The sequence below is a fragment of the Vulpes vulpes genome, chromosome 8, assembly GCF_048418805.1.
Source record: "Vulpes vulpes isolate BD-2025 chromosome 8, VulVul3, whole genome shotgun sequence".
Classification (NCBI taxonomy): domain Eukaryota; kingdom Metazoa; phylum Chordata; class Mammalia; order Carnivora; family Canidae; genus Vulpes; species Vulpes vulpes.
In genome coordinates this window covers 38417131-38430657 of record NC_132787.1, presented here as the reverse complement: position 1 = coordinate 38430657, position 13527 = coordinate 38417131, and the positions used below count along the sequence as shown (strand labels likewise).

At 43.2% G+C, this 13527-nt stretch overlaps 1 protein-coding gene across 4 annotated transcripts in view; it reads right to left on the bottom strand.

Annotated features, from left to right (window-relative positions):
• Nucleotides 1-13527, bottom strand: part of VWF (von Willebrand factor) — a 137167-nt gene continuing 123640 nt past the window's right edge. For all 4 annotated transcript variants that reach the window (XM_072766161.1, XM_072766163.1, XM_072766162.1 and 1 more), the window contains 7 exons: nucleotides 13253-13293; nucleotides 12554-12670; nucleotides 6343-6441; nucleotides 5566-5694; nucleotides 5012-5051; nucleotides 786-883; nucleotides 1-337 (listed from right to left, as the gene is read on the bottom strand). In XM_072766161.1, the coding sequence (XP_072622262.1) occupies nucleotides 149-337; nucleotides 786-883; nucleotides 5012-5051; nucleotides 5566-5694; nucleotides 6343-6441; nucleotides 12554-12670; nucleotides 13253-13293 (713 nt within the window). In that variant the 3' untranslated portion in view covers nucleotides 1-148. The remainder of the gene's footprint in view (nucleotides 338-785; nucleotides 884-5011; nucleotides 5052-5565; nucleotides 5695-6342; nucleotides 6442-12553; nucleotides 12671-13252; nucleotides 13294-13527) is intronic.

The window sequence follows — 13527 nt, the reverse complement described above, 5'->3', positions numbered from 1 at the left end:
TTTTGCAAAGTGAAAGATTGCCCTTTATTGTGGGATCAGGAAGCACAAGAGCAGAGCACGAGGAGGAATGAGGAGGACTGAGCAGCACTCTGGCCAGTCCAGTCAGGTCGGGTAAGGCAGGCGACAGTAGGCATCCAGGGCAGTGGCCTCACTTGCTGCACTTCCTGGGGGAACACCTGCATTGCATGGCATTGAGGATCTCATGGTAGATGAGGGAGCCATTGGTGCAGCGCAGGGGCACCTGCATGGGCTCCGTCCGGGTGGGCGAGCAACAGGAGCACTGGTCCTGCACATCCTCCATGTGGATGGAGTACACGGCTTTGCTGGCACATTTACCCTGTGACAGAGCATAGAGAGGTGGGGCATTGCCATGCTGAAGAATCCTGCTTGACAATTTGTAAAGCTAGATCCTAGGAAAGTCTGAGTTATCCACTATCCTTATGGTCCTATTACACCCAAATCCTGCTAGCTGCAATTTCTATGCATGTTTGATCAGGAAACATAGTTCCCATCTTCCATTAAACGCTCTCCATTCTCTTTAAATGACTTGAATCTTTCTATGGTTTTTTCTTCTGCAGTCAAAAGGTCCCAGCACCTCACCCTCCCATAGGGTATTTTTTATATTAAAAAATATTTTTTTATTTGCTTAAAAAAATATGCTTCCAGTTCCTATCACTTCTCCCTGTGAATTTTCCAGGTGCTTCTAACATGTAACTAGAGGTGTGTCCAAGCAAGGAGACTCACCCGTCCCCACCCAGACCTCACTGAAGCCAGGGCCCCCTTACCTCACAGTAATGAATGTCCACTTCCTCTTCAGACTTACAGTCTCCCACTTTGACACGCTGCAGCTTGGCAATGATATCCTTGCATTCTGGCTCCTCACCTACAGGACGGGTGAGAGATGGGAACTGGGGCCTGGATGAGATGCTATAGAATCCTCTCTAGCCCATTTCCCTCATTTTACTGGAAAAAGGTCAGTTTTGCAGTAACCAAATCACCAAAGCCAGCTTCGAGGAGGGGAGTTATCATGGTTCACCTCAGATCCAGAGATACAGTTATAGCTGGATTTAACTCACTTAATGATATAGTTTTAATTGCAGGAGGAGCCTAGATCCGTTGTGCTTTGGTGATGGAGATCGATGAGACTTGCTTTTATGTAATTGTAGATTCTAAAGACCATAATGACTGGAGCAATCTCCTTAGACTTATAACTATATCCGGAAGCTAATGGACAATGAGGTAGCCAATAAATATAATTAATATCTATCTATCTTTGCCTTTGGAAAAGAGGAAAGGCAAATGTCATGGCCACACAAAGGGCTAAAAGGATCCCTAAGAGCCCTTATGGGGTTCTTCCTTTGGGAATAGTGGCCTCCAATCTCTGGCATGGCAGGGATTAGTGGCATTCAGATCTGAACCTCGACTTGGGCCACTGATAATTCTAAGATTTAATGCCAGCTCACCATTCGCCATCTGAACACTGGAAGTTTTCCATTTTTGAATGGCTCCCAGACTAAATCAACTCTAACTGCATATTAGCCTGCCTCCCAACTTTCAAATAACTTCATTTTACAGTGAAAGCCTGCCAACCACAAGAATGAATAAGGAAAACATATTTAGGCCAACATACTATACTCTTCTGCTGTAGGTTTAAATCCCTGAGCCTGGCTTCCTCTCCTTAGGAAGGGTCTCCACCTCCCAAAAGTACTGACCAACAAAGGCCCCTGGTTGCTTCCCTGCCAGTTTTGCAGATAACAGTCTCTTGACCAAATTCTGTGTGCAAAGTGCGCCCAGAGAGCATTCATCTCCTCTGACAGTTTCCTGACGTCACATTCTTAAACTTATGCAGACAGGAATCACAGAAAGAGTAGCCTTGGGAGCACGTTTCCTTAATCTGCCACCTGGTTACAGCAATTGCAAGGATTCTCAGATTGAGCCATCAGGAAAAGAATGAATGTCTGAGCACCAAAGGTATTCACGCTTTCACTCTTCCTTTCTTTATCCAATACCAAACATGGGCCCATGAACCCGAAATAAAGCAAAAACCAAAACACTAGACTCAAAACAAAACAAAACAAAAATATTAGCCCAGGCAAGTAATTCTAGATCTAGAGAACACAGCACAAACACTAGAAATCTGCAAGTTACTTGCACTCGTGAACTCAAGAATGTGGGGTCAGACTGTTGTCAGATGGGCAGCCTTGTAGAGCTCTGGCCCCAAAAACACTGCTGTGAGCTCCCAGGGCCAACCAGCATAACATAATTGCAAGGCCACGAGGGGCCAAGACTGAAGAAGGGGAGGTTAATCAATGTAGATCAGTCTTCTGAACCCTTGAGAAGACTGTGTGTTCTCTGCATCTACAGCCCTCATGGCCCACAGAGGGGAGCTGAAGTTAGCCAGGTGGTGGCTTCTCTTTCTCTGGAAGGTGGCTGTCTGACCATCAAAGAATACATGTATTCTTTGTGCATTGAGTGCCTGCTCTGTCAAGATTATCAATCAACTGTGCCTTTTTTTCAAGGAGCTCTGGTTGGAAAAAGAAGATCTTCTTTCACAGGACCATGAGCCACCCTCGCCTCTAGGAGGGGAGAGACAAGAGTTTGGAAAAAGCGAAGAGACTGCTTCATGGGGATTTGAATGGCAATTTGAGTAGAGGGCAGTCTAAGAACATTCAGGAAGGATGGCAGTCCCCTGCAGAGCTAAACTTAGGGACTGGTCAATGGTTAAGAACTATCTTTCCAGATCTATACTCTAAAAACTACAGAACACTTCTGAAAGAAATTGAAGAAGACAAAGAGATGGAAAAATATTCCATGCTCATGGATTGAAAGAATTAATATTGTAAAAATGTCTGTGCTACCCAGGGCAATTTACACGTTCAATGCAATCCCTATCAAAATACCATGGACTTTCTTCAGAGAGTTGGAACAAATAATCTTAAGATTTGTATGGAATCAGAAAAGACCCCGAATAGCCAGGGGAATATTGAAAAAGAAAACCAGAGCCGGGGGCATCACAATGCCGGATTTCAAGTTGTACTACAAAGCTGTGGTCATCAAGACAGTGTGGTACTGGCACAAGAACAGACACATAGATCAATGGAACAGAATAAAGAATCCAGAAATGGGCCCTCAACTCTATGGTCAACTAGTATTTGACAAAGCAGGGAAGACTATCCACTGGAAAAAGGACAGTCTCTTCAATAAATTGTGCTGGGAAAAGTGGACAACCACGTGCAGAAGAATGAAACTGGACAATTCTCTTATACCATACACAAAGATAAACTCAAAATGGTTGAAAGATCTAAATGTGAGACAAGAATCCATCATAATCCTAGAGGAGAACACAGGCAACACCCTTTTTGAACTTGGCCACAGCAACTTCTTGCAAGATACATCTATGAAGGCAAGGGAAACAAAAGCAAAAATGAACTATTGGGACTTAATCAGGATAAAAAGCTTCTGCACAGCACAGGAAGCAGTCAACAAAACTAAAAGACAACCTACAGAAGGGGAGAAGATATTTGCAAATGACATATCAGATAAAGGGTTAGTATCCAAGATCTATAAAGAACTTATTATTGGGATCCCTGGGTAGCTCCATGGTTTAGCTCCTGCCTTCAGCCCAGGGCCTGATCCTGGAGTCCCGGGATCAAGTCCCACATCGGGCTCCCTGCATGGAGCCTGCTTCTCCCTCTGCCTGTGTCTGCCTCTCTTTGTGTGTCTCTCATGAATAAATAAAATCTTTAAAAAAAAAAGAATTTATTATTAATCTCAACAGCAAAGAAACAATCCAATCATGAAATGAGCAAAAGACATGAACAGAAAGTTCCCCAAAGAAGATATACACATGGCCAACAAGCACATGAGAAAATATTCTGCATCACTGGTCATCAGGGAAATACAAATCAAAACCACAATGAGAGACCACCTCACACCAGTGAGAATGGGGAATATTAACAAGACAGGAAACAACAAATGTTGGAGAGTATGTGGAGAAGGGGGAACCCTCTTGCACTGTTGGTGGGAATGTGAACTGGTGCAGCCACTCTGGAAAACTGTGTGGAGGTTCCTCAAAGAGTTAAAAATAGAGCTACCCTACGACCCAGCAATTGCACTGCTGAGGATTTACCCCAAAGATACAGATGCAGTGAAACACCAGGACACTGCACCCCAGTGTTTATAGCAGCAGTGTCCCCAGTAGCCAAACTGTGGAAGGAGCCTCAGTGTCCACCAACAGATGAATGAATAAAGAAGATGTGGTCTATATATATATGATGGAATATTACTCAGCCATCAGAAAAGACGAATACCCACCATTTGCTTCGACGTGGATGGAACCGGAGGGTATTATGCTGAGTGAAGTAAGTCAATCAGAAAAGGACAAACATATGGTTTCACTCATATGGGGAATATAAAAAAAATAGTGAAAGGGATTAAAGGGGAAAGGAGAGAAAATGAGTGGGAAATATCAGAGAGGGAGACAAAACATGAGAGACTCCTAACTCTGGGAAATGAACAAGGGGTAGTGGAAGGGGAGGTGGACAGGAGGATGGGGTGACTGGGTGATAGACACTGAGGAGGGCACTTGATGGGATGAGCACTAGGTGTTATACTGTATCTTGGCAAATCGAACTCCAATAAAAAAAATATACAGGGATCCCTGGGTGGCTCAGCGGTTTAGTGCCTGCCTTCGGCCCAGGGTGCAATCCTGGAGACCTGGAATCGAGTCCCACATCAGGCTCCTTGCATGGAGCCTGCTTCTCCCTCTGTCTGTGTCTCTGCCTCTCTCTCTCTCTCTCTCTCTCTCTCTCTCTCTCTCTCTCTCTCTGTGTGTGTGTGTGTGTTTCTGTGTGTGTGTGTGTCTCATGAATACATAAATAAAATCTGTTTTAAAAAATAACAAAATAAAAGAAAGATAGAACTATCTTTCCAGTACAAGCTTCCTCCAAAGGATAGTTCCTGGACTTGATCTGATGGATTTCAAAGGACAAGCTATTAGTAATATACTTACATGTGTCACAGCAGGTGCCTGGAATTTTCATGATTTTCCCCTAAGAAAACAGCAAAGTCCCAGATTAGTCATAAAAAAATATACAGCAGACAGCTTTTGGGTCACTCCAGTCTATTTCCTGGCTCTGGACTCACAGCTCCGAGCTTTGGTCCCCAGACATAAACTGTGGGTTGCCATCACAAATGTGAACAGGCTGACCACCCTACCTGACCAAGCTGGAACAATTCTGATTATTCTGGATTCTCTCTCAGTTGTGTCACCAGGAGACTAGAAATCATTTGATCTCTCACCTTCCCATTCGAGGATCACAGATTCAGTCTCCCCCAAGGAAAGGTTTATCTATTGAAAGCATCAATATAATAGCACAGGGTTTTTGTCTCTCCAACAAGCTTTGATTTTGAAACCTCATTGATTTTTAAACTAGGTCAGGGGGCTCCCTTCGACACTGGAACATCATGTCAGAGAAGACTGCCTGCTGTTTCAGAGGACTCTGTTCTTAAAGTCAAAGATGAAGCTGTGAAGAGGAAAGTAGGGCCTGAGCTCCAACTACTCACTCCCTCAGCCAGACACTTGTGTTCATCGAAAGGTGGGCAGCCCGTGACTCTCTTCTCCCAGATGTACTCTCCTCTTTCATTGACCTTGCAGAAGTGACTGTCACAGCCATCCTGGATAGTCTCATCACGCTGAAAACAAAGAGGGGAAATGGGTAGAGCAAATCTGAAGACATTTTTTGGGTTGCAAAGACACTTCAAGCCACGACCCTGACTCCTTGAAGTTATTGAAACAATCTGGAGGACTACGAAACACAAATGAGACTGTATCTATAGTCTCCACACCCAGAGCACACAATGGAAGTGGAGTCTCCGTTTTACAACTTATTTTCTGTGAATAGGGCTGCATAAATGCAGAGAATCCCCCAAACTCTTCTGACCACCTAGAAGCTTAAAAAATTAAGACATGCGGAGGGTAAACTAGCACATCAATAACTGAACCAGAGATGAACCAGGGAGCCACCACCCAGCTAACAACTAATTTTCATTCTCATAGATCAGACTCAGTTTCACCCTGATTGCCCTTCCAGTCTTATAGACAGTTGAGGCTGGAAAAAAATCCTAAAAATCAATCAACTCCAAATCATGGACCTTATACCCACTCCACTCTTGTCAAGAAGAGTGAAAAAAATTAATAAATCAAAGAGAAAATTCTGTATCTTCTATAGGCTATCCATCTCTTGTCTGTAAAATCAGAAATAGGAACTCGGTCCCTCTTTCTTGAAGAAGAGATGCCAATATAGGAAATCAAGTGGTGACATGAGTTCAACTTGCTCCCACCTTCAGTGTCATGATCTGTCCTCCTCTTAGCTGAATGGTGCAAGCTATAGGCAGACATCTCCCACAGCATTCACCTTGGTTCTTCTCTTCCTTATAACCCTGTATCCAGGAGAAAAATCAGCCTTGGTTAACCCCCCTGCCCAGAACACCCCAATCATACATAGGCTTACTTTCCCAGCTTCTCATCTTTCCATCCAGCAGTTTTACCCAAAGTTCACAAAGTTAACATTCAACTCTTGGCTAACCTTTGTCAGTTCTCAGTTCCCTAGATGGCATTCCTTCCCTCCACACATGTACATCTTGCTTATGTTCTAGTAATCAGAACTATTAAATTAGACCTCTCCTTTGAGCTCCAGACTTACAAATTCAATTGTTTGCTTGACAATTATCTTATCTATCCAAGACTTATACACAAAATGCAACTTGATTTTTTTCCCAAATTTCATCCTTCTCCTGTCCTACCTTATCTTAGTAAATGGCTTCATTACCCAGTTGCTCAAAACCAGAAATCTGGGAGTCATCCTTGACTTCTTTCTTTTTCTCATTCCCCCACCCCCATCATCAAATCATGCCAAAAATGTCCCTTTAACTCATCTTCTGCTTGTCATGAGCAATGTCCTCTGTCATCATCATATCTATCATCATATACCACTAGACTCTGACAATAGTCTTAATTTGTCTTCCTCCCTCCATTCTTGCCCTTGTACTGTTGGTCTCCACACATTTTCTAGAGTGACTTTCATATGAGTCTAGTCATGTCACTCCCTTGCTTAAAAACCATCCATGGAATTCTGGTTCTAGTAATGGCAGAGTAGCTTATATTGGACTGACCCTCTGTAGACAGAAATGATAAATTCTTGACAAGATATTTTAAACAATTGCAGAAAGGCACTGGATGACAAAAATAACATGAGTTTATCTCTCATGTAAAAGTAAACTATTTGACAACAGTAGCACAAATTATTGGGGGAGAGTATATCCTACATGAAATGTATATTATCAAACCAAGGTAGATTATGATAAGTCAAGGATGTATATTGCAATCTCTAGAGTAACTTCTATTATCTCTGGCAAAACATTTTCTATCTTCATTTGTGATTTCTTCTTTGATTCATGGATTATTTTAATATATTTTATTTAAGTTCCAAATCAGATGGAGGAAATGTTTCTAAATACCTTCTTGTTACTAATTTCAATCAAATTTCATTGTGGGGGGGCAGCCCGGGTGGCTCAGCAGTTTAGCGCCGCCTTCAGCCCAGGACGTGATCCTGGAGACCCAGGATGGAGTCCCATGTCTGGCTCCCTGCATGGAGCCTGCTTCTCCCTCTGCCTGTGTCTCTGCCTCTCTCTCTCTCTTCTCTGTGTATTCTCATGAATAAATAAAAATTAAATCTTTTAAAAAAAATTTCATTGTGGTCTATAGAATATATTCTAAATGATTTCAAAATTTTGACATTTATTGATCTTTTTATGGCCCAGAATTTGGTCCAGATAAGTGAAAATTCCATATGCATTTGAGAAGAATGTGTGCTCTGCACTTTGGGAGCATAGTAGTTTATTAATTTCAATTAGGTCAAGTTGGTGTATACAGTTTTCCAAATCTTTTCTATCTATATTGATTTTTTTCTATTTGTCTATCAATTACTGAGAAAAATCACATTAAAATTATGAAATAAGGTTATGGATAAGCCTATTTCTCCCTCTAGTTCTGTCAATTTGTGTTTCATATATTGGAAACTCTGGTACCAGATGCAAACACATTTAGGATTCTTTTGTCTTCATGATGAATCTACTCTTTTATAATTGTGAAATAACCTTCTTTATTTTTGGTAACATTCCTCATCTTACAGGCTATTTTGTTTGGTATTAATATATTCATCTTAGCATTCCCATTCTTAGCATCGACTGGTGTATCTTTTTCCACCCTTTTATTTTTAATCTCTCCATCTCTTTAAATTGAAAATGTATCTTGGGGGACTTGGCTGGCACAGTCAGTGAAGCATGTGATTCTTGATCTGAGGGTCATGAGTTTAAGCCCCATGCTGGGGGTAGAGCTTACTTTAAAAAATAACAATAATAAATAAATAAAATTAAAAGCACACTTCTTGTAAAAAACATACTAATTGGATCTTGTTTTTTTATCTAAGCCTGACAATCTCCATTTTTTATTGGTATTTTGTTTTGCTCATTTACATTTAATGTAATTATCGATATGATTGGGTATAAATCTACCATTTTACTATTCATTTCACTTGTCTTCTCTGTTATTCATCCTATTGTTGATTAATTTCTATATTATTTTGGGTTGTTTGTTTAGAATTTCATTTTCTCTCCCCTATTGGCCTTTTAGCTGCATTTTTTCATACTACTATTTTAGTGGTTACATAAGCTTATCCATTTGTCAAACTTCATCAAAACATATACTTAACATCTGTCCATTTTATTACAGGTAATCTATCCCCATTTTAAGAAATAATAATTTTACAAAAATTTTAAAAATAAGATTCTCTATGGCATCCCACTGCATTTAGGATAAAATCCAATCTTCTTAGCATGTTCTACAATGCCCTGTATGTATGATTCTTTCCTAATTTTATGACTTTATCTTCTACCACCATACCCTGGCTTTTGACAATCTACCCGTGTGCACCGTCTAGGACCATAAACATGCCAACCTCCTCAACTGAGAGTCTTTGTGTATGTTATCCCTCCATCTGGAATGCTCTTCCCCATGCTTCATATAGCTAGCTCTTTCTCATTCTTCAGTAATCATTTCAAATACCATTCCTCAAAGAGGTCTTGCAAGATACCACACACACACACACACACACACACACACACACACATTCCTCATAACACTTAACACAATCTGAAATTTTCATTTGTTCTCCCTGAGAAGCATGTAAATTCAAACTAAATCTATGCTGTTGTCATTGTAGCCCCACACCTGGCTCTAAGTAGGCCTCCTACACTCACTGAGATGAGTTGAGCTGGGAGCTCCTTGACTATGGCTTTAAGTGACAGCCCTTCATTTACATCTACGCTGGAAAAAGCAACAGCTTCCAGACAATAAGATTTCACTGTCTTGCAAAAATGTCCCCAAAGAGACAACCAAGGGCGACCAACTTTTATCTTGCAAAGTAAGAGTATTTTCAACAATGTTAATAAAATAAAAACCAAAAAGCTACCATCAGCTGCTTCATCACTGCAGCTAAATTAAAGCTCTTTTAATGCAACCCAGCACTTTGGAAAAAAAAAAAAAAAAGAACATAATCTCACAACATTTTTAAAGAATAAGTTGAATTATATGAGAAACCAACTACAATGTCATTGTTTTTCTCATTTTGCCACATTTAGTAATAACCACTTAGAGACTCATTCATTCGGGTCCTGAGGTTTTCCTAACATGAATCTCTAGTCAGTCAGTTTGAAGCCCTCAGACAGAAAATGTGGGCCTCTCCGCCTTGCTCCCATGTTCCTTGCACATGGGCTGAACACTCCTAATCAGCAGACAAGGTTAGGAGTCAGTAAGCTTGCTCAGAATGAATTTAAACAACTGGCTGCTCATAAACCAAGCTTCTGAACTCAATATATCGTCAGGCAGTAGGCTGTGTAGAAAGCACATGAGTGCACAATCAGCACAGAATCAGGGATCCTGGGTCCCCACCACAGGTTCAATCTGGGAAGGACACTGCTGGAGTTTGAGGCCATCAGGTTGTTTTTCACTGATGAGCTTTAAACTGTGTTTTCAAAAATGTACGATTCATAAAAGGTGTGGGGCTGAAGTAAAGGGGACAAAAAGAAAAGGATGGAATAACAGTATGAGTGAGTGTGGGTGGTTACAGTCAGGAGGAGGAAATTAAACAGGGCTTAAATCAGGCAGGATTTTTGTGGGAATGGAGATCTGGGTGTTTTTCTTTTCAGGGAAGTGTCAGAAGAAGAGACCAGGAAACACCCTTTGCTCAGCAGGCCCAAGGGGAGGGAAGTGGACAAAATCTTTACAGGAGAAGCAAGTGGGCAGGGGACAAAGGGAGGAACAGGCTGCTAAGTGAAGCAGTGGAGACAAAACCCACATGCCAGAGAGGCAGAGGGCACAATTAAGCCATGAATAAGGAAAGGCAGAGGGAGTTGTGGAGGGCGAAAGAACAGAAGAAAAAGAAGAGAGGGTGGAAGGTAATAGGAGAGGGGCGATGATTTTGGAGTTGGGAACAAGGGAGGGGGGCAGAGGGGGAGCATGGCAGGACCCACTTGCTGGAGTAAACAAAGAAAACAGACCCTCTGCACATCCACTGCCCTACAAGGCCAGAATGCAGCTGCACCAGGTAAGAGGGTTTGTCTGAGCCACTGGTGGCCTAGTAAGATGCTGCTTAATGGGCTTTCCTCAGAACATCCAATCAGGAGCAGCCACTTCCTCCGCCTGCCAGTCAAGTTCCCTGCCTCACCTGTGTAGGTCTGCACAGCCCAGTCAGTCCTGCTCGAGTCCTCCTGCCCCTAACACTGCCCTGCCTGTGTCTCATAGCCCTTTTAGGTATAAGCATGGTCTCCCCTGGGAGGAAATGGGGACTCACCTGTCTAGTGACACTAACACTTTAGTCTGATGAGGCAGTTCAAGCAGACCTACCTAAACTCAATTCACCACAGCTCCTCACCTGCAGGAGACCCCTCTGACCGTCACAGCAGAGGAGCGTGGCAAGACCAGTTAAGGGTGCTGATCTAGAATGGAGACAACTGAGGCAGTTTTCAGCAAAAGTTGGGAGATACCTGGAAGGAGGACGAATCTAGCAGTTCTCAAGAGGGAGGAAGTGGAGACACTGCCATGGGGGATATCATAATTTTTGGAGGAAAAGAGGGAGAATACCAAAAGGGGCCATGGATTTAAAAATACTGAAACCTAGATGGAGACTGGATTGATTCTAAGGCTGGATTTCTATGGTTCCAAGAGGAGCTTACGGTGCTACCTTCTGGGCACTAGAGGGCACTGTTAGAGAGGTAGCAGCCTGCCCTCCAGAAAGCGTTCCTCCCAGAGGCTGCTGGTGGGGACTTTTTCCTGCACTGGTTGTAGTTCAGTGGGCATCCAAGGTGAAAAAGATGCCACAAACTCCACACAGCATTATTTCATTCTGTAGTCAAGCCTAGATGTATTCTAGGGGAGCTGTTACATGCACATACACCATCCAAAACCCTAAAGCACCAACTGGGATTTAAAAAAATAAAAAAGCATGTACTTAATTGGCTTCGTTCTAATTGAGGCAGGAATGTTCTCTTGGAATCGTTCTGTAAGAAATCGCTGTGTCTCCCATAGACCCATTCACTCCATATATATTTTATTAAGCCCCTACTTTGAGAGTGACTCTGCCAAGTGCCAGAAAGAACACACATGTAGAACACTCCATACGAAGGACCTGCTCAAGTGTTCTTCATCACAATCCTCCTGAAGTCCCCTCCTGCTCTGACTGACTTTGCTCCTACTCATATGAAGGACTCTTCCCAGACCCCGCCCCAGAGCCGACCTGCTCTCTGGCAAAGTTGAGGGGGAAAGCCTTCCATCTGCACCATCTAAAAGAGCTATTACTGTATTCTGTGCCTCTAGCTCCCGAGAAGCTCATCTGACCAATTGTGTTTTCAAGAAAAGCAGGAGCCCCCAACAAAGATGGGGCTTTGAGGAAGAAGCATTGGTCCAGCTCTGTGGGGTGGGGCTGAGTCAGAATTTAAAACAGTGAAATGCAGTCTTAATCTATCCAACTAGAAATGATGATTCCACTTCTCAGAATCCACCCTCAGGAGGCTTTCAGAGTGAACATAGTCATTGTGGCCTGGCAGAAACAGGGTGAAAGATTTTAAGCCACCTCCATGCCCAATAATGAAAGTATAGGTTGAGGTACATCTGTCCCAAGGAATATTGCATAGAATTTTACACATAATAAGTGTCTGATAAATATTTGTTAACTAATTAATTTTTAAAGTTATCAAAGAATGTAGTGATGCTTCTTAAAATGTAGTATAAAAAATAAAGATCTATAAAAATGGTACTATAAGTCTTGTGTTTATTCTTTGAATTTACAAAGTAAGACTCTTCATGATAGTTGTTAAATATTGTCCACAATCAGAAAATAACAAAAGCTTTATTGAAAGATCCTAGTGAGGTCCCAGTGCTTGGATCCCCCAAGTATCCAGGTACCTAGGGATCCTAGGTCCCTGACAACCCTCTTACCAGGGGGCACGCCTCACAGGTGGTCTTCCTGCACTCCAGCTTGAATCCAGAGATGACTCCCACCTGGACGGTGCAGTGGCAGGTTGTACACACATCAATCATCAGACTTTTGCCCGGCTGAAACCAGAGGCACCAGGGTCAGGCCTCCCAGAACCCTGACCCCCTGACCCTCCCACTCACCTCAGCAGTACACCTGAGGAGAAAGGGGGCCTGGCTGCCCACAGCCAAGATAGGCTACCACCCTGAAGCTCCTCCTGTGTCCAGTGGCCCACTCCCTTCCTGCCCTCCCACCTCAAGTATGGCAATAGTAAGTCAGAGCTTTAATGACAGCAAGGGAGCCTGAGCAGGGGGAGAAGAGGATGGATTGAAGGGTGTGTCACACCATCAGAGTGCTCTTCTGTACACAGAAGAGATGCCGATGAGCCCGAGTAGGAGGCAGAAGGTGAGTCCCTAGAGAGTCAGCAAGACAGCAGGAACCTGGGCACCAGGATGCCAGGGAAGCCAGGAGCCAATGGAAAGTGGAGGGTAAAACATAATAATAAAAAAAGTAAATAAATAAATAATAAAAAAATAAAAAAGAAAGTGGAGGGTAGGGCTCCCTGTTTCCTTTCCTTTCCACTTCAGAATGACTGAGCTGCCTGCCCTTCCCACAGTGCCCCTAGGCCTCCCCCACAACTCGCCCAGTAGAAGAAGGCTTACCCCAATGATGGTACCATTGAGCAAGCAGGCCTCCAGCGGCTCTAGGGGAGAGACAAAAATGCAGGGCTGATCCCTCAGGGTCTCCTCCTCCCCACCTGGGCCCCTCTCCTACATCTGCAGTCCCTCACCCCACCCCACCCCCAGGTGCCGTGGGTCCTACTGCCAGGGCTACAGTGGCCATGCTTCCCCAGGCCTGCCAAGCAAGGGCAGACTGCCTGTGTCCTGCCACCCAGCCCACACTGAGACCTTTCCCCCTGCATCCTCAAGGCAACAGC